The 20,038-nt window shown below is 39.5% G+C and overlaps 1 protein-coding gene across 2 annotated transcripts; it reads left to right on the top strand.

Moving 5' to 3' along the window:
- The first annotated feature begins 1,123 nt into the window (after positions 1 to 1,123).
- Positions 1,124 to 19,359, top strand: cyld (cylindromatosis (turban tumor syndrome)). Of its 2 annotated transcripts, XM_083900371.1 has the most exons (17): positions 1,124 to 1,289; positions 3,045 to 3,587; positions 4,985 to 5,293; positions 6,871 to 6,976; positions 7,713 to 7,814; positions 8,318 to 8,434; positions 9,645 to 10,033; positions 11,132 to 11,297; positions 11,382 to 11,523; positions 12,524 to 12,646; positions 13,149 to 13,240; positions 13,580 to 13,646; positions 14,711 to 14,843; positions 15,592 to 15,700; positions 15,937 to 16,055; positions 16,453 to 16,669; positions 17,153 to 19,359. In XM_083900371.1, the coding sequence occupies exons 2-17, from the start codon at positions 3,096 to 3,098 to the stop codon at positions 17,335 to 17,337; spliced, it is 2,868 nt and encodes a 955-aa protein (XP_083756497.1). In that variant the 5' UTR covers positions 1,124 to 1,289; positions 3,045 to 3,095; the 3' UTR covers positions 17,338 to 19,359. The 2 variants fall into 2 exon arrangements, with proteins under 2 accessions (XP_083756497.1, XP_083756498.1); XM_083900372.1 differs by lacking the exon at positions 8,318 to 8,434.
- The last annotated feature ends 679 nt before the right edge of the window (positions 19,360 to 20,038 follow it).

Here is a 20,038-nt window from a genome sequence, read left to right as displayed (position 1 = left end):
CAAATAACAATGTAGTAATAATGCACTTTTTTAAAGAGGTAAAGTATATTTATATTTTAAAGTATATAAGTATATCTTATTGTGCCACGTGGTAGCTATTGTTAAAAGTTTTACTCAAAGCATACGATCATCTTCAAACATACACTGCATGACACATTAGTATTATCATTCATAAAACCCTGAGCCGTGTATGAAGGAGTGGTAAACAGCACTGCCTCAACTGATGGTAACATGGAAATGTTACTATTACACACTATAATACAATAACAGAAACTACAGAATGTGCTAAGAGTGCACAAGCCTCTGCCAGTGCCAAGGTCGCAAAATTTTACACATTGCCAATAAACTAAATGCAATCTGTTAAGGTTAACAACAAAAATTCTGATTCTGGATCTGGATCACCACCAAAATGACACACACAGATAGAAACACTTGGCCAGAAACACAACATCGGTGGCTGACCCCATCACACAAAAAAAGTATTATGTTACATGTCAAAGACAGAGATCAAATAGGTCAGTGAAGGAGAGCAAGATAAGTAAAGTTAAAATAAATAAATAAATAAATAAATATACATTTGTTATATCTGTCACATGTACTATCAAACAACATACCATTTTGTCCATGTTTTGTCTAACCCTAACCCTGACAAGCTGTTGATTATTGTAATTTATTTTTTTTAGCTATGCAACATTTCAATTGTTAATCTGTTACAGAATATATTCATAATTTATTAATTGTTTTAAAATTAAAAATTCTACAGTAAACTCCTTCCAGACCGTTTTTTTAAAATTCTGCCCTCATCTGCAACCTAACTACATGAGCTGCCATCCGTGGGAAAACCCCACAGAGCGGGACCTTTGTACAGACACGACAAACAGCCAATCAGCGCTTGAGAAGGGAGCAAATGACCAATCACTGTCAGCGAGCTCGATGACGTCACGAATTGAGTCTAGTGAGGTCGTCTCCTGTAAATAATACATCTTCCACATAGCTGTAGCGGCACACTGTGTTGTTTCACTGATTTTGCCATGGAGAACAGATGTATGTGACTGTTGTCAGGGTACTGCACAGGGCGGCACTCTACTGCCAACCTGCCCGCTCATAAGCAGCTCACCGAGCTGACTTTAGCGTGATAACTTAGCTGGTTAGCACTAGCTAGCCATTTAGCTAATCAAAGACTAACTGGCATTGCGGTAGGAACCCAGCTCGTTTTCTGAAGCCCGTGTCAAACGGAGGGTGACATTTGAAATGACACGCGTATACAGCCTTTAACCGCGGTGGCAAAGGTAAGACCAATGTGTTGTTTACTCTGGTTCTGTTTGTAGCATTTTAAGACCACGTTAAGTTAACTACTCCCCTCTCTCCGAAGGGCCTTTGACTGACAGCTCCTGTCCGGTGATGACACACCGCAGCTCAGGTTGTCAGAGTAAATGCTCATTAAAACGAGTCATGGTCGTGTTGTCAGTGACCGTGGCAGACAGATAACAAACCCCTTAATACGTCTGTGTGTGTCATCTTTGAAGCCGGGCTAAAATATCTGTCCAGTCAGGCAAGCGTTAGCCAGTCAAGTTGACATGACTTACATTTTGATATTTAGCTCGGTTTGGCGTTAGCCACAACAACACTGCCGGGTGTTTAAATGTCACATCTAAAACTAAACATCTGACTCAAAACAGTGAATCCGCTTCTGTTGTGTGCCTATTGTGTGAATTCTTGACTGTCAGGTGGATGATCACCTCATCAGAGGTGTCATCAGGGTGAAATCCATTCGTCTGGTTCCAGTGCTTTCGTGGGTGTGAGTGAGTGAAACGCATGTCTGCTCATCATCAGATTTTAGAATTATTGAATCAGTAGATCATTTAGGGTGGGGAACAATATCAGTATCTCGCAATGTGATAACAGCTCAGTATCAAGACATCCCATGTCATGTCAGGTAAAAAGGAAAAAAATCAGACCTCCAGTTATCTTCGTTATAGATTGGGTATTAAATGTTAAGGGGGAACAAACAACAACAAAGAGCTTTTTTAAAATAGGTACACTCAGTGTAGTATCTTGGATCCACAAAGTAAGATACACTCTCCAGTATCTGGCACTGTTTATTCCAGCAGTTACATGATCACTCTAGTCTGTCTAACAATATACTGGTACAATATACAGGTCCACGATACCGCACCCAGTGTTTTGTGATATCAAGTAGTATTAGTAGTGATAATAATAATAATAACAATAGTAGTAATGCTACAGATATGGAAGCAGTGGGGGTTCTCTGGTTTTCTCCCAAAGCCCCAAAGCATGCAGATGTTAGTTGGTCACTCTAAATTAACTGTAGGTGTGAATGTGAGAGTGAATGGTTGTGTTGATCCTGCGATGGTGTAACCCACCTTTCGCCCTCTGTCAGCTTGGAATGGCACCAGCAGCCCTTTGACCCTCATGTGGAGGATAAAGCAGTAGATGATGGATGGATAATGAAAGCAAACAGTCTTGTAATAATCTACCACTCAGATTAAATTTATCAGATTTGAAAGGTTTTGGAGCATTCACAATCTTTGTTTCTCTATCTCTCTCCTTCATGCTCCCACACCACGAACATCAGCATCCGCCATTTTTGCTGTTCTGATCTGTAGAGGCAGCAAGAGGAGCACAACATTTAATGGTTCTCACTTTCCCCTGTAGTTGTGTTTGGTGGAAGAAAAGTTCAGTTTTTGCCTGGAAACATACTGTTTGATGCTGTCACTGTGTGCGCTTAGCTCTGAGCTGTCCAGTGTGAGAGGGAGAGGTATATGCAGTATTACCAACAAAAATACTCTGTCAACTCTATTGCATTCAGAACTTTTTTCCTGCATTCCTTTCCTTTGTTGTTCCTTGTTTTTTGAAAACCACCGAATGTTATTGTGTTCATGTATACATTGCATTTGAGTATTTTGTGTGTGGTTGGGAATATTTATGTATCTAGTTACTGACTGAGAATGTGGGACCTATTGACTTTGACCTCAACTGGGTCAAATATATATTTTTTAAGTTGTGTGTGTTCTTTACCACAGATCGCTGGTCAGACTTACCTTGATGTTGGACCTCTTGTCTAGCATGCAGCCATGAGCTCTGTCTTATGGAGCCAGGAGAAGCCCAGTGGGGGCTTCAGGGAGGACTGGCGCTTTTACATGGTGGTGAAGGAGTGTACAGTGGAGAAGCCTCCCCAGAAGACCCTGAGGATCCCCCGTGGCAGTCTTGGCCAAGCCTGCCAGGAGCGCAATAGCCTGGGACGAACACTGCCCCCCTGCAAAGGCAAGAAGAGTCTTCGCATTCTAGACCAGACCAATGTGGTGCTGAGTCTGGATGAGCGGGATGTTCAGGAACTGGATGAGAAGCTGGCTGAGTTACTGTTCCCAATTACCAACTGTGAGGAGAGATATGCCTTGCTCTGCAATGACCCACGGCTAGCACGCTGCTGTGAAATTGACTGTGGCTCCAAGGTTCATGTTCAGCTACGCTCTGGGGATGAACCTCTGCCTGGCGTGGTCCGTTTCAAGGGCTCGTTGCTCCCTGACAGGGCTCTCTCTGGAATATGGTTTGGAGTCGAGCTGCTGGTGAGTACTCTTGTTTGTTTGCTCTATCTCTCAAAAATTTGTGAATGAAAGTCCTATCATAGACAGTAACTCAAGGATTAGAAAAGTGCTACGTTTCATTGTAGAAATGATAACCAGTTTCGACAGGAAACTTATTGTTTTTTTCTTGCACACAAAACGGATTGAGCTTCCATTTGTGCCACAGCTTGAAAAGAGGAAACTAAAGTAAACGTACAACTGAACATAGAAGTCATCAATGAGTTTACACAGACAATGATTGTGTTTATTGTTTGAAGGACCCTAAGAGGTACAGAGGATACATTTTTGAACTTATCACATTTGTAATCTGAAGTGAATTGATATAATGGCAGGGGGCCTGTTGTGAATCGATCATTTGCACGTTAAGTTTCACTTTGTCTCATTTGTAATAACGAAAGTAGCAGGGACTGTTTCATAAGAGTGTTCTAAAATCAGGTGATTTTGTGTGACCAAAGTGAAAAGGTTATTTAGGTGCTGAGAACAGCATCACATTGCCTTTATTCATAGTAATTAAAGTGTTAATTCTACTGTAAGAAATATAGAGAAGTACATTATTTTGTTCTGGGGTGAGAAGTTCTATTTTAAGATCATTGGACTTTCCCACTTACCCATTGAAAATCTGAATTCTCCAGTTTGCCCATAAAGATCCTAATCATGTTGTGCTTATTTGGGCTGAAAGTTGGAAGCACAACAACAACTCAGTGCTCAAAGAATACTGTTTTAGTGACTATTATTCACAGAAGTTAGATTAAAAAGGATTTTGGGTTATATTCCACAAATGTAACCCTTTGAAATAATTGTTGCCCCACTCAACACCAAATTTGATGTAACACCATTCATTCTGCACCCTACAGCAAGTGACACAGTACAAAGGATTGCTTATTGCAGCACAATGTTGTTTTTATTCTTCTGTGTCTTGTAGTCTTCTTGAGTGGGCTGATGGAGCTCAGGCATTCAAACTGTAGCTCAGTATAAACAGCTCAGAGTTTTCACATATGTGTCAGACACATTTCTAATTTTGTGCCCTGTACCGAACAAATAGAGAGCACTGTGTTCTTTTTGCTAATGTATGCCGGCCCAGCAGGTATAGGGATTTTGGCACAGAACGGAGAGACGAAGCACAATATGTTACAGTACGGATTATAAGAACATCTTGTGCCATGCTAGATTGTTTGATGTATTTATGATCACAGTAAGTCAAGCTGTATTCAGGCTGCAGTGATCGATCACATTCTCTCACAGGTCTACGATGTTGACTTCCCTTCACTTGGAAATGCTGAGCAAGCAGCCTTGCTTACTGCCCTCCTTCTTATGATAATCACTCCGCCATCTCTGTCTCACTCTCTCATCACCCTTCTTCACTTACTTGCTTCTCCCAGGAGGAGGGCCGGGGCCAGGGCTTCACGGAGGGTTCCTACCAGGGCCGTCAACTTTTCCGCTGCGAGGATGAATGTGGTGTGTTTGTGGCCCTGGACAAACTTGAACTCTGGGAGGATGATGATGACGTAACAGGCGAGCTGGAGGTGGACCATGTCAATCTAGTGGAAGAGGAACACGACTTCCCTCCTCTAGAGATAAACTCTAGGGTTCTGGTGCAGACCAGGGACGGACCTGAGAGAGGAACTATCATTTTTTGTGACTTGCTACCAGGAAATGAGAGCCTGGGTTATTATGTTGGAGTTGACATGGTAAGTGTATTTTTAGCACATTTATGTCCACATAGATGCAGGAACAGGTTTCTATCTGACCAATTTAAACCATCTGGAAAGTTCTATTTTAAGTCTAGTTCTCTGACATGCAAGGTGTATTTAAAAGCAAAAACACATTCAATTGTATACCCTAAAGATGTAGTGCATAACTTTTGAACAACAATTGTCCGTTAGATTAAAACCATTGTCACAGGACTTCACAGAATGCTGATTAAGCCCCTTATCGCATCAAGACTCGTTGTGTTTCTCAGTGTAGCAGTGTTCAGATCTTGTGTTGCTCTGTGACTATCCTGCACTGCACACAGGAAGTCATTTATTGAAAGTTAAGACAGATGGAGGCAACATCAATTTTGTGAAAGTCAAGTGAGAGGGCTGCAAACTGTTTTGGAGTATGACTGAAAACACAAAAAGCACCCATGAAAGGAAGGGAATTCTACTGCTCTTAAAACCCAGCCGTTTGGCAGTTCGACAGTGCAAACGCTTATATGCGCAAAGGCAGCCTTAGTCAGGCCTGATAGTTTTGCTTGACAGAGCCTGCATTCAGATGAAGGGTGCAGCATACAAATAACGTTACATCTTTTTTGTTCACAAAGACCAAACAGAACAAACAATAACAATTATGCACTACAGCTTTCAAGTTAAAATATGTGGCTTTTTATGTTTAGAAAACATGTGGTAAACATGTCATATGCTTGACCATTGTCTATGTTTGCACAAATTGCACTATCCTCCCATGTTCCCTTATCTTTGTTGTAGTTTGAATATCATGTCCTTGTCACTTTGTAGAGCGCCAAAATGCAGAGTTCTTTAATGGAATGAGACAGACTATTGGGAGTTGGTTTTGATGGCACCTTTTCTGTCAGGATTTTTGTTTTTTTCGGTTATTCTTTGTAAGTTGGGGGGGACGAGACTTGTTGCCAGGATCACAGTAGCTCGTATCTATGACTACCGTTGTCAGCCCAGTATGGTGTTGTAGTCATGGAGAGATTGAAACACATAACTGAGGCATTTGACTGCTGATCGTTAGCAGCAGCAGCAACAGCACCAACAGCAGCAGCAGCAGCAGCCCACTCAGTGCATCTGAGCCACCCACACAAAGGCAAGGCAGTCACGCGGGGAGTGAGGTAAAGACTTAGTGCTGTATGACCCAACAGCATGGCAAGAGGCCAGCAGGCAGCTGAGGAGAGCCCACTGCTCTGCCTCACTCTGCGTCCAGCCTCGCCCTATCTTCTTTAGCAGGTGGCACTGGCCTCATGCTTTTTTTTTTCAGATTATCCCGCTCATGCAGAATCCTGGATTCTAAACTTAAGAGGAAAATTGTGTGACTACACTTGCAGAGACCAGAGAGTGTTTGGGTGGTAGGACTGTTGTTTTGGTGAAGGAGATGAGAGTGCAACTGGATCATCCCGGTACAAAGGCTAAAAACAAAACATTGTGTTTTAGATAAGCCAAAATACCCGATCAACCACCAAGAAGATACTCAGAGAAGAAGTGTATGTGGCGCCAGGTTCGATTAGTTTTACAGAGTTTTTTTTTTATGACTCCAATTCTTTCAGGACAATCCTATCGGGGACTGGGATGGTGTGATTGACGGGAAGCTGCTGTGTAATTTTGCCAGTTTGGAACACACTCGACTTGTCCCCATCTGTGACGTAATGCCAGGTGAGTCATCAAATATTTGTCTGAGTGTCCGAGTGTGAACTGAAAATATTCAGCAGCTCATTTCTCGGACCAGCGCTAAACTCCCACTGAGCATTCTGAGTTTGTGTTTTGCTCACAGTGGGAACAGAGAGCCTTTTGTGTTGTTGGCGCACTTGTTTTTGAAAATCGAGTGAGATACTCAGGCTCTTTGTTCTCCACATTGGTGTTTTGACATGTTTATGGATGCTACTGGTGCCTCTGCATTGATTATTAATTTTGCAACTTTTTCATCTCACAACATCTTTGACAAACCCTTCCGTTTGCACACTTTAGATGGATGGCACCACATGGAGCTGCATTAATATCTATAGTCCAATTTAAAATTGCTAATCATTGGTTCTCAGTTTGTCATGCTGCTGCTGGTAGACGGTTAATGTTGTCCTCTGTGAGCCTCGGCCTTTGTGCAAAGTGGGAGAAAAGAAAACTTCATATTGGTACATGTTTACTGACTACATATTGTTTGTCACATTATGACTCCACTGGCTGTAGCAAAACACATACATGGCCAGTGTCATAAAAATAAACATATTTCTTTGACAAGAAAGCTTAACAAAAAGTATTGACACTTTTTTTAGGATCTGTAACATGTTTATTGTTTTGGAGTTTGTTTTTTGACATGGTTACATTCACAAACAAGTTTTGCATTGAGTGATCGTTACCTAATTTACTTGTGTATCTGATGGGCATGTGTTTACAGAATATTCCATGCAGGACCAAAGGCTTCCGAAGCACAGTTTTGCCCCCAGAGCCACCAACAGTGACAAGTTGTCCTCTGGCCAAAGCAAACCAAAGAGCAAAGGTACTGCACTGCATATATACTGCAATACAAACCTAATTGACATACTTACATACAGTATGATATAATGATATGAAGGGGCATTCCAATTAATTGTCTGGTTGTAATTCTGAATAATATTTAAAAAAAACTCATTCTCATCCTTGTAGCATAAGCTAAAATAGAATCCCTTTGTAAAAGTAATGATCAGTTTTAGCACAAAAGAACAACAACACATGAGATACTTTTATCAGAAAGATAATATTTTAAAGATCATAACCGGGAACTCTTAAATCAGTTTTACACAAAACAAAAAATTAAGCATGTCACTAACCTGATTGTTTATGTGTGTTTTATTTTGTTTAGGAGATAAGTAGCGTCTTCATTTTGTGATGAACTGATTAGTTCTTTGGGATTTTATATTTTTCATTTGATCTGCTGTTAAAACGAGAAACACATGCACACACTTGCAGAGACATATACACAAATGCCTATGTCTCTTTTCCGTGTACTTGTGTTATTTACAGGAATAGGTCATCAGTGTGGCAGTAGGAGCAAGTCTGAATTTTACTATACTTTAAATGGCAGCTCTGTTGATCCCCCAGCCCAGTCCAAATCCAAAAGCACATGGTACATTGATGAAGGTAAAACATGGGTACTTTTGGGATGCCACCCATCGCACCAGCAAGCTCCTGTTCACAACAAGCAACATACTAATTGGTTTTGCTCTGGCACATGTTTGAGTTGCATTGCCTTGTATGAAAAAGTGCTATATAAATAAAGATTGATTGATTGGTGCTATAAAGGTTTAATATACTAACACTCTGGGGTTTCCTCCCCCATTCCCATTGTAAAAGGTACACGTTCTACAGGGTTTCTCTAAGTAGCATACAATATAATGTAGTTTTAGTAATTGGTACAGTTGTGTTGTGTATGGGAACAATTTTCTCCCTTTCCAAAAGACACTGGCACATAATCATTTTTTGATGATTGTCAGTTTTTTGGAGGTATTATTATTATGCAAGTTAAAATTATTCTAATTGTAAAATAATAGTTGTTATGTATTTGTTTGGCACAGAGTTGAAACAGTGGTAGTCTGTACGATGCTGGCAGAAATACCACCAACACAAAACCCGGTAAATATACTTGACAGTTGTAAAACATATGTAGAACATATTTGTAGATATTAGCTGTATATTTCCCTAAAATAAATATACAGTATGTTGGTTACACATAGAAGTACTTATATATCTTTCATATCTTATATGATATACAATTCTGGGAGAAGGAAGATGTTACTATTCACTATCTCAAACATAATTGTCAGAGAAAAACCATCTCAGTAGTTTGTTGCAGTAGCTTGCTATAAAACTCTCTCCACTGGTCTCGTCTTTCATCACCTTGTCATATCCAACCTGCATGAAGTAATTGGTGTTGCATAAGGCTTTCAATGATGCTCACTGCTGCAAATCACTCTTTAACTGGCTATTTTTCCCTTTTCTGGCTGAAGATGCATTTTAAAAATATCATTAAAAAAAACATCTGTGTGATACTATTTGTGGACCAAAGCATTAGTAAAAGCCTTCATGTCTGGTGTTTGGGGACTGACCGGTTCAGTCAGCACATCATGTCATTGGTGTTGTATTCCCATCGGTGTCAGGGCACAAGTTTGTTATTTTAATTTAAATTTCACTGCTCATGTCACTGTTTTACATCTATGTATAATGCTGAATGTTCAAGTCTCTTTACTCAGGTCACATTGAGGATGAGCATTGTCGTGTATATAAATGCACAAATTTAATGAATTATCAGCAAAAATCTTATTTGGTTTGCTTTGTGGTTTCTCTCCTGCAGTTGGGGAAGACCCCGCCAAGTCACTTACTGACACGCCTCCCGACTTCAATCAATCCTCCCCGCCCTCCAGAGCCCCACCCTCTGTGTCGCTGTCCAGTGACAACAAGTTCCACTCTCTGCCCTTTAGTCTGAACCGTAAAACCGGGCCTATTGACAATATGAGCCATGGGCCCCTCTCCCTATCCGTCCAGTCCGTGATGGGAGACCAACCTGAGCCCCCATCCCCTGCTGCACCTCCATCACCACGACCTCCAACGCCTCCTCGTGGGCTGCCGGGCCTGGAGGTGGGCTCTCTGGTGGAGGTGAAGGAGAACCCTCCTCTGTGTGGTGTCATCCGTTGGGTGGGTCTGCCTCCTGGCCTGTCGGAGCCGTTAGCTGGACTGGAGCTGGTGAGATATTGTGGCTATGATAAAATTTTATTTTAGTATCACTTAGTGGAGAACAAAAATGACATATGGATAAATGCTGTGTGTCGTACCTGTGGGACACACAGACATGCCTCAGGAGACCGTCTGTTACAGACCATTAATAGTGCACTCAATGTACAATATTCTTTGGACGCCGGAGTGCTTTTGTTCATATATCAGTTATTTAAGTTTCTAATCCTAAATGCTGACTGAACACACCAGATGTTTTGCAATACAGAACCATCTGGGAATGCTGTGTAGGACATCAAAAAGGGACAATGCCTTGGTTGGCATTTTCAAAAACTGCTCGGCAGGTGATTGACTAAACCATCTGTCCATCACCGTCTCAGTTGCCCAAGCCATTTCAGAAAAGTACCATACTTTTTGCTGTGCTTTCCTTCAATAAAGAAATACGCTGCGGTTCTCACGTAAATGATACTATTACAACATCTGTGTAAACCCTTTTAGTAGGCACAAAATCTGCCTACCAGACCTTCAAAATGCACTAAATAATTGATTCTCCTTATTGATTCTCCTTTAATCTGTACAAAATTCATAAATTACTTTATGGATTCTCTGCTGCTGGCTAATTTTGTTGTATCCACAAGACTCGACAAAAACAAATTAGTAAACAAAGTTGGTTCCAAAATATCAGACACCTGATCATGCACACCTACACTTTTAGAAATTAAAGTGATAAGTAGAGCATATAAGGTTCTTCGGCTTGTCCTCATAGGAGAACCCTTTTTTGGCTCCACCTTTTTATAAAGGTTCCACCAAGAACCCCTTTAAAAAACCCTTTATTCAGGAAAAGGGTTTTAATGGGTTCTCTGGATCAAAATGGTTATTACTGGAACCATTAGTGTTACCAAGAACCCTCCCTTTGGAAAAGGGTTTTTCAGAAGCAAGTGGTTCCAGGTAAAACCTCAGCCCTTGTAGAAGGACCCTTTTGGAACCCTTATTTCTAAGAGTGTATTTACAGCCGAATAAATAAAGGCCTTTACTTTCATACTTTAATATTGTTTGTATACATCTGTAGTCATATAGTAGTAATGACCAGTAATTGACCTTCTCTTCCAGGAAGAAGAGTGTCCTGGTTGCACTGATGGCACCTTCAAAGGCACGCGGTACTTCACCTGTCCACCCAAAAAAGCCTTGTTTGTGAAGCTCAAGTGCTGCCGACCTGATTCTCGCTTCCCGTCCTTGCACCACTCCTCCAATCCCATAGAGAGGTGTAACTCCATCGGTGAGTCAGTTTGAGGCCTACAGACTACTAAAGGTATTAGATTCATACTTTGTGTTTATATTGCTACTGTTTTTGTTTATGCAGCATTTGGGGGTTACCTGAGTGAAGTAGTACATGAGAACACGCCTCCTCGCACAGAACATGATGGTTTGGATGTCATGGTGGGAAAAAAGAAAGGCATCCAAGGCCACTACAACTCTTGCTACCTGGATTCTACCCTCTTCTGGTCAGTGCTCTTTTACAGTCCATACTTGATGAGATACAGTGTTTGTGTCGCTGGTAAATATGACATCTGCAGTCACAGTGATTGACTATATGGTGCTTCCTCAGCCAGCCATGTTGCTGTGTTTGCCCAAAGGCAGAAGGTTATCAGTAAATTGTTTTAAAGCTGACTCGAGGGTGTTTTACAGCTCTGATATTGTCTCTATCGCTGCCAAAGGGCCATTGAACAAAGTGCTTGACCCAAACTTCTGGAGGTTCTTTTAAATTTTCTTTGATTGGAGCTTTTGAATTATAATTTGAAATTAGGGCTGAGCGATCTATTGATATTATTGTGACATCAGACCCTAAATCTAACCCTACTCTTTTTTTTTTTGGATATCGTCATATTGTGATAAGGTATCCGTGATGACTTCCCGGCTTTAAAGGCTGTTGCGATGATAATCATCGTATTTATTATACTGAATAAATTAGTGATATGCACTAAATATTATAAATTAATATAATATTTATTAATTGAAAAATACATACTTTAATGTTAAGCCTAATTATCTGTGTTACAGTATTGCAGAATATTTATGGTCAATTTCATTGTTTCTAACGCACGCTAATATCCTTCATTTAACATTTAAAAGCCAAAGAAATGTTATCTGAAATGACAGAACAGAACATAAACACTAGATATTTTATTTTAGTGTATTTACAGTGTATTGTCACTCTAATTTGAGAAGCGCAAGCATCTCAAACTAAAACTTTTCATGAGCCCAGAGAAAAATCCTGTTTGCAGCTTTGTATTATAGAATATTGCATATATTGATATTGAATTTTGTAAAAAAAAAAGAATATTGCCATATTGCCCAGCCCTACTTCAGCTCTGAGTGTTTTTGTTTTAAATGAAATTATAATTAGCCAAGTAGTGGCATCAGTTTCCCATGTGTAAATTAAACCCAGAATGTATTCATAAAGACATTATTTTAATCTTTTTTTATTTGTATTCTGCTCTGCAGTCTTTTCTCCTTCAGTTCTGTCCTGGACACTGTTCTTCTCAGACCTAGATCAAAGACGGATGTAGAGTATTACAGAGAGACTCAAGAGCTTTTACGCACAGAGATAGTGAACCCCCTTCGCATGTAAGTCACAAAAAACAAATGCATACACTTTTTTGCAGGTTTTTATACATACAGTATTGGTACAGATGTTGATTCCATGTTGCCATCATATGTTTGAACTATCTGTTATCAGTTGTATTTAGCTGTTTAACCTCTGTTTGTCAGCTCATTCAAATCAGGCCTGAAAACAGTATTTACTGCAGATTGTTCTTCAATTGTTAAGCATCTTAGTTATCAATTAATTCTTGTCTTTTGAATGCACTTTGTATTGGCAAATAACACAACATCTCGTGATGTTAATGACTATTTTAATGTTGATTGCTTTGCTGAAAATGTCTTGCTTTTATTCTGTGATTTTCTTATTGTATTTATATGCCTTTGTAAAGCACTTTGAGTTGCCCTGTGTATGAGTAGTGCTATACAAATAAACTTGCCTTGCCTTGTTTGCACATGGAATGATGGCAAAATTCAAATCACTATAGTATATGTGGCTATTTATCTATGTTCTATCTTTGCCCTCCAGACATGGGTATGTGTGTGCCACGAAAGTGATGAAGCTTAGGAGGATACTGGAGAAGGTAGAAGCTGCCTCTGGGTTTACATCTGAAGAAAAAGGTAGGAGAATGAGAACGCCTTTCAGTAGTGTTTCATCGTTTCACACTATCATGAGTTTGGGCATTGATGTTGTTTCAGTTTGTTCAATTTGTTTCTTACAATTACTGTTTTCCTTTCAGAAAGTGAAATTGTGATGTGGTTATTATTGAATACCTTGCTATTCTTGTTAAATAAAATAACTTTTCAAAGATAAAACAACTTGAAAGAAGGCTAAATAATACGGCTGTAAGTTACCAAAACAAAAAGAGAAATAAATAATTTTTAACTTAACTTAAATGTGTGATTTATGACAGCATTTGTACAGGAGTGTTATTTACATGAGCTTATCTTGTACTGCAGATCCAGAAGAGTTCCTCAATATTCTTTTCCATCATATACTGAGGGTCGATCCACTACTCAAGCTGAGGTAAGGACCATTATTACAGTATAACACTTAAACTCAAGCTTGAATGCATGCAGTTATTGAAACAGTTAAATGCCTCTACTTGCCAGACTGCAAATACAGCTTTAAACACATCACTGAAAATCACTGAAATACTACAGGCTGATTCTAAATCTGTAATGGTTATATATTAATACAGTCACATACAGTTTCACTTCTGCTGCAGTGCTTACTTTGGAAACTAAGTGGTTGACTGTGTGCGCAGAGAGGTTCAACTGTAGGGGATCTTTTGGTCAAACAACGAAAACTCCCTAGTTGCAATCCAATGAGCTAAATGTATGTCTCGCAAAACTGGATTGCATCATTCATATATTCTACATAATAGGAGCAGGCAGCACTGTGAAATGATTGTGGGCATACATTTGAGTAAACCTTAGTTCACCCTTTGATTCTAAAGGCAAGCAGTGACAGACTATAAGGCAACAGTGCTAGCCACTACACCACCATGTGACTCAACCTTCAACTGGTCTCCAAAGTTGTTTTGATGGTACATCAACTTATTTACTTACTAACAGTGTTGTGGTTCTGGTTTTGGGTTCAATGCCACAAAAAGAACAACACAATTGTAGTTTGCAGCATACGTCACAGCTGCCCCCCCCCACACACACCCATCTCTTTCATAAATCTAAGTAATTTAAATAATGTGCATTCATAGTTTATGTTAGCCTGGTTGAAAACACAAAGTTTTCTGAGGTCTAGTTTTTGTATAAAATGCTATACCGTAGGCTGCTATACCGTAGGCTGCTATACCTGGTCTGAAGACATGGTTGTTTGTACATTAGTTATTTAAGTTTGTACATATATTTTACAGCACTTGAAACAAACAAGAATCCAACATTTAGTAACTGAAGGGGGACCTGAGAGCAAATCCTACTTTTCTCAGAAACGGAATAGAGCAAATGTAAACATATTTGTCAAATGTCAATTTAAGCTTCCACTTGTTCTGCTTCCAAAGGAACAATAAACTTTATTGATTTTAAGAAGCAACATGTAACTGTTGTGATTGTCCTGTGAATGAAACTGTGTAGGTCAGCGGGACAGAAGGTCCAGGACTGTTACTTTTACCAAATTTTCATGGACAAAAAGGACAAGGTTGGAGTTCCTACGATTCAGCAGCTCCTTGAATGGTCCTTCATCAACAGTGACCTAAAGTTTGCCGAGGTAATTATTGTAATTTTATTTCAAAATAGATGGTATGGTTATACACTGCTTTAGAATCATTTGTCAAACTGAGCTCATAGATAATTATGCATTACCGTTTATTTCTGTAGTTTACTGCTCATAGATTCTCACGACATCTGATATCTATTCCTTCTTCAATTTCCTACTGATGTTACAGTTACTTGTTACTTTGGAACTTGGAATATTAATTGCCATTAGTTCAGTCTGGGCTTTGGGATTCTTAATATGTCTGATAATACATAAATCTTTTAGTGTCTCCTGTCTGTGTTATAGTATTGGCTCCATCTTGTGTCAGTTATTAGTTATTGAACGAGTGGATGTTAAGTGGATGTGTTTTTTACTGACTTCTGTTTGTTTTTTTATTGATTTATTCTTTATTATTTTTTTTATAAACTTTCTTTTTTCATCTTTCTTTTTTCACCCTACTCCCTTTTACAAAATGGAATATTATTATTTTGACATTTTACTTTTTTTTTTTAAAATTTGTGTTATTTTGCCACCTATACGCTTACTACAAAGCATTAACTATGAGCCAGTTTTTTAGCTGTTGAATGCTGTGATTCATAGCTTCAAATATCAATGGTAGAATTTAAGTTGCTAATTAGAAATGAATATTTTCTTATGTATTCAAACTATGTTTAGAGTTGCAATGTGGTGGACATTAAATAAACTGTGTGACTTCAGCACATGTTGATGATGTTTTCTCTCTGTTCAACCTACCTCACAGGCTCCCTCCTGCCTTATCATCCAGATGCCCCGTTTTGGCAAGGACTTTAAAATGTTTAACAAGATTTTCCCTTCACTGGAATTAGACATCACAGACCTTCTTGAAGACAGTGAGTTCTGGCCAGAGTTTTTTTTGTTTCCAGTGTACATGTGCGTTGTGTTTTTACCCATCAGTGTTGATACAGAGCTGTGTGTGGCTTTGGATAATGGAATTTCACTGATGTGTCACTGCAACTCAGTTGAGTTGAAGGCACACTTTTCTTTTATTGTTTTCAAACCTCTTAACTGAAGAACTACACTGTGCAGTATGTCAGCAGCAATAAAGGTTTGTGTCTTCATTATCCAGCTCCGAGGGAGTGTCGAATCTGCGGAGGTTTGGCGCTCTATGAGTGTCGAGACTGCTACGAGGACGGGGATATCACTGCTGGCAAGATTAAACAGTTCTGTGAAAAGTGCAATACACAGGTAAGCAACAGAGGGCGCTGTAGTAACACCACATGAACAAAAATAAGATTTTTAAGACACTGTCCGGATTATCCATGTGGGGGCGCCAAATCCAAAGGAATCATTCTATGTGAATGCAGAGGTTATGTTGCAGAACACTGGCTTCAACAGCAGATTGCAACAAATGGTCCATTTATTTTTTTATTTGCAAATCAGTACGTTTATTGTAATAAAATTTGATTTTAATCTACATTGCCTACTGGCAGTATGAATCCTCAAATGTACGTTCATTTTCTCTTCAGTTCCTTTTATTTTCTGTGTTTAATATAAAATATGTTTAACACATGTTATGGAACCCTTAAACAGACCATAGTGACAAAGCGTGTGTGTGATTGTGTGTCTGCTTCTGTCTATTTAGGTTCACCTCCACCCGAAGAGGAAAACCCACCGGCACGGCAAACTGTCTGTTCCCAAGGAGCTACAAGAAGGTATGGGTCGACAGGGCAGTTTTCCCCGTCAGAGGATGGAGCTGTTCGCCGTGCTCTGCATCGAAACCAGTCACTACGTGGCCTTCGTCAAGTATGGCAGCGCAGATTCGGCCTGGCTCTTCTTTGACAGCATGGCAGACCGTGATGGTGGGTGTCATGTGTTTGGTTATGATGACATCAAAGTTTGGGAACTTGTGATTACAAAAAAGGTCCATTAATCACTACACATTTAATTATGTTATCCTGCTTATGAACCAAGCAGGAAGACACAGTCTATCACTTATTAATTGGCAGCAGTCATACAAAAAAATTCCCACTAATTAATTGTTTGATTAGTGAAATAATGGAAAATTCTGAATAAAAAAAATGATAATCTATAAGAACAAAAAGATGGAACTAGAAATTTTGCTTACATTTTAAAAGAAAAGAAATTCAGTCAGGGTTTTTGTTTTGTTTTATTTAAACATTTTACGTGCAACAGGAAAAATGGTTTAAAGCATTTGAAAATGAACTCACTTCCGTCCTATTGTGGTCCAAACACACATAATTAGTGTAGTTTTGTATGTGATACAACTGAGACTTTGCCGTTACAAACCGTCATCTGTAACGACTATTTATCTGACTCTGCAGGAGGACAGAATGGATTCAACATCCCCCAGGTGTCCCCCTGTCCGGAGGTTGAGGCCTACCTCAAAATGACCCCGGAGGAGTTACACGCACTAGATCCCAAGAGCATCCAAGGCCAGGCCCGACGGCTGCTGTGTGATGCCTACATGTGCATGTACCAGAGCCCGACCATGAGCCTGTACAAGTAAAACATCCTCTCCACAAACTCCTGTCTCTTCATTCATGGCCTCCTTCCCCCCTGGGAGGAAAGACCAAAACTCTAAAAATGATCTAAGAGAAAAACAAGCTGTCTGCCAGCAGGGGCGCTGTTTTGCAGTTAACCTATCGGCACCCCCCCACCTCTGCTCAGTGTTTGCTCATCTCTGGAAGATTGAGAGATGGAAATAAGGGGATTAAGCCTATTTGCACTGTGCATTAGTTCAAGTGTTGTGTACTTCATGTCGTCCTATGTAGCTTCCCCCGTGTCTCACAGCTGAGCATTGGTGGTGGATGATGATGATGGTGAAGCGATGCCTCATGAAAATTCGCTCTCTTCTCCGGGAGGAAGGGAGAGGAGAAGGTGACGGGCGAGAAGGCACGTGACATTGTGGCTGACTGAACTGAACGCGCAACACGAACAAGATGAGTTTGTGGGAGAACCTCGGCCACCTCATATACCTTAAGAAAATAGGAGTCCTACTATTCTTAATCACTGTAAAAGACTGCAGACGCCATGTTCAGGAAGCACTTCAGCGCACAAACCCTTGTCCAAAGCGTGTACTGTCCTGCAAAACGTGTGTGGATTCTGTTAGTAGCGTATGTTTCTCCAGGTAGTAATTCACCGGTTTTCGAAACTGTACTCCGACCATTCTGCTCTTTGTGAACTGCTTTGCATAACCCCCCCCCCCCCCCCATCACACTGTGTTAATGTCTTAACAGTATCAGTATATACTTTGCAGAACCAGATGTAGCCATTGTAAAAGTCTCACTTTTTTACTGCATACCAACTCAACCAATGCTGCACTGTTGTTCTACCCCCAAGTGGACTTATTGGAAACATTTAGGCTTTGCTCTTATTTTTTCTTTCCCATTGGAAGTCGCAGTGAGTGCGCATTTGTTGGTGTGGAGACATCAGAGTTTTGTGTTGCAGAATACAAATTTGCTTCTCCTCTGTAAGCTGTAAAGAATGAGCTGCATTGCTAATGCAGGGTAGTTGCCAGATAAATGCATAAAGGGAGACTTGTACAATGGCTCCTGTTGTAACGCTGGTAGCCGAAGCACTCCATGCATTCAAAGGGTCAATGAGGTGAAATACAGGAAGTAAGAGTGTGGGTGACATGAAGAAATTCACATGCAGTGTTTTTTTTAGTCTTTGACACACTGTGTTTATGACTAAATCTAAATTATATTTTATGTTTATGAAGCCTTTTTGTAATGGTGTGTTTTTTTCCTGTGTGATAAGTGGAGAAAATGTTGACTCTCGCTGCATTTCATGATGATGCGACATGCCATGTTTCCAGCTTTGCATCAGATAACTTAAGAACTGTGTTCAAATAATATTATTTATTATAATCTTATCATATTACAAACTCGTGTTAGAAAAAAAAGACACAGGGTTTGAAGACACTGTATGTTTTGGGTACTCCTCGTCCTCTTTTCACTGTAAAATGAAGTGAGTTTGTGTAGTTTACGCTGTCTCATAGCAACTACTGAATGTTAAATAGTGAACGATGGCACAGTGTAGCGTTAATAGAGGATGGAGAATGAAGTGACACAAGGCTGGTTAACCTTGGGGCAACGTGTTTATGTATGTAAAGACAAAATAATGATTAAAAATTAAATTGAATTCTATTGTATCCCAGTGTTACAGAATACTTTAAGTACACCAATCATACAGTGGATTGAGATATGACAAAGTTTTTGGGTGTTGTTTTGCATAATAGCCCACAAAATTGGATACAATCTTATCAAATGCAGTTGTTGGTAATAGCACACATAACAATATATTTTTTTCCTAAATCTCATCTTAATCGTGGATTTAGATGAGTGCTTGAAATAAGTGGAAGAGATTCAATAGAAGACGTTCCAAGTGACAACTTCCATTCAACTCTGTTTGGTTTCCACTCTTCCAGGGATTCTGACAGAGAACCGTCGTTTTTGTGCACTGCTGAAGCTCGTCACTGACTGTGAGACAAGTCTCAGAACAGGAGAAGTTTTTTTTTCGTTTTTTTTCTGTTGCATCTGTACAGTAAAGACATACAGTATGTAACGGGTGGAACTGTAATGTCAGTGATGTTCCTGTAAATGTTAACAGAAATAAAGCCCATTTTGAAGGCTATGCAGCGTCTTGCGAATAAATCAATTTCTTTCCTCCTTGCAAAGCCGTAAAATACTGACAAACACTTCATGAATTAGTGGTAAAATAAAATATTAGGATGCACGATGCATATTTTGAGTGTGGTGGCCTTGACTGTACACAACTAAAAAGCATCTACAACTTCAAATTATTTAAATTTTAATTATTATTTCTATAAATAGTGAGTGATTACAAAATGGAAACTCCTAAATACACATTGTTGGTTTGCAGACTAGCTTTCTTGTTATCATGAAGGGAGATTTGGAAAGTTTTCAGTTGTACTTTTTCATACCCTCCCTTCAAAAAGTTGCTATGCAGTAGCTGCAGCAAGTTTTTGTTTTTAAAGTTGCACTCTTAGTGCAAATAGTGATAAGTGATTACAAAGGGATTTAAACCTGCCACATATATACTTAGAGATTATACTATAGACATCAGATATAATATTAATATATTATAATACTAATATTAATAGATATAAATAATAATTGAGTATTTCTCAAAGTGCATGTTATCCACCTCTGGTTCTGTCCTGATAGGGTTACCGTGATTAATCT

The sequence above is a fragment of the Microchirus variegatus genome (genome assembly GCF_963457635.1).
Source record: "Microchirus variegatus genome assembly, chromosome: 14".
Taxonomy (NCBI): Eukaryota; Metazoa; Chordata; class Actinopteri; order Pleuronectiformes; family Soleidae; genus Microchirus; species Microchirus variegatus.
The sequence above is the reverse complement of the archived record's forward strand: the minus strand, read 5'-3'. Positions and strand labels throughout refer to the sequence as shown.

What these genes read in the sequence shown, in the direction of transcription:
- cyld (XM_083900371.1), top strand. Translation starts at nt 3,096, where the DNA reads ATGAGCTCTGTCTTATGGAGCCAGGAGAAGCCCAGTGGGGGCTTCAGG. An exon ending in AGAGAGGTGTAACTCCATCG is followed by an intron (nt 11,298 to 11,381) that starts GTGAGTCAGTTT and finishes TTGTTTATGCAG; the next exon opens with CATTTGGGGGTTACCTGAGT. An exon ending in GTTTACATCTGAAGAAAAAG is followed by an intron (nt 13,241 to 13,579) that starts GTAGGAGAATGA and finishes CTTGTACTGCAG; the next exon opens with ATCCAGAAGAGTTCCTCAAT.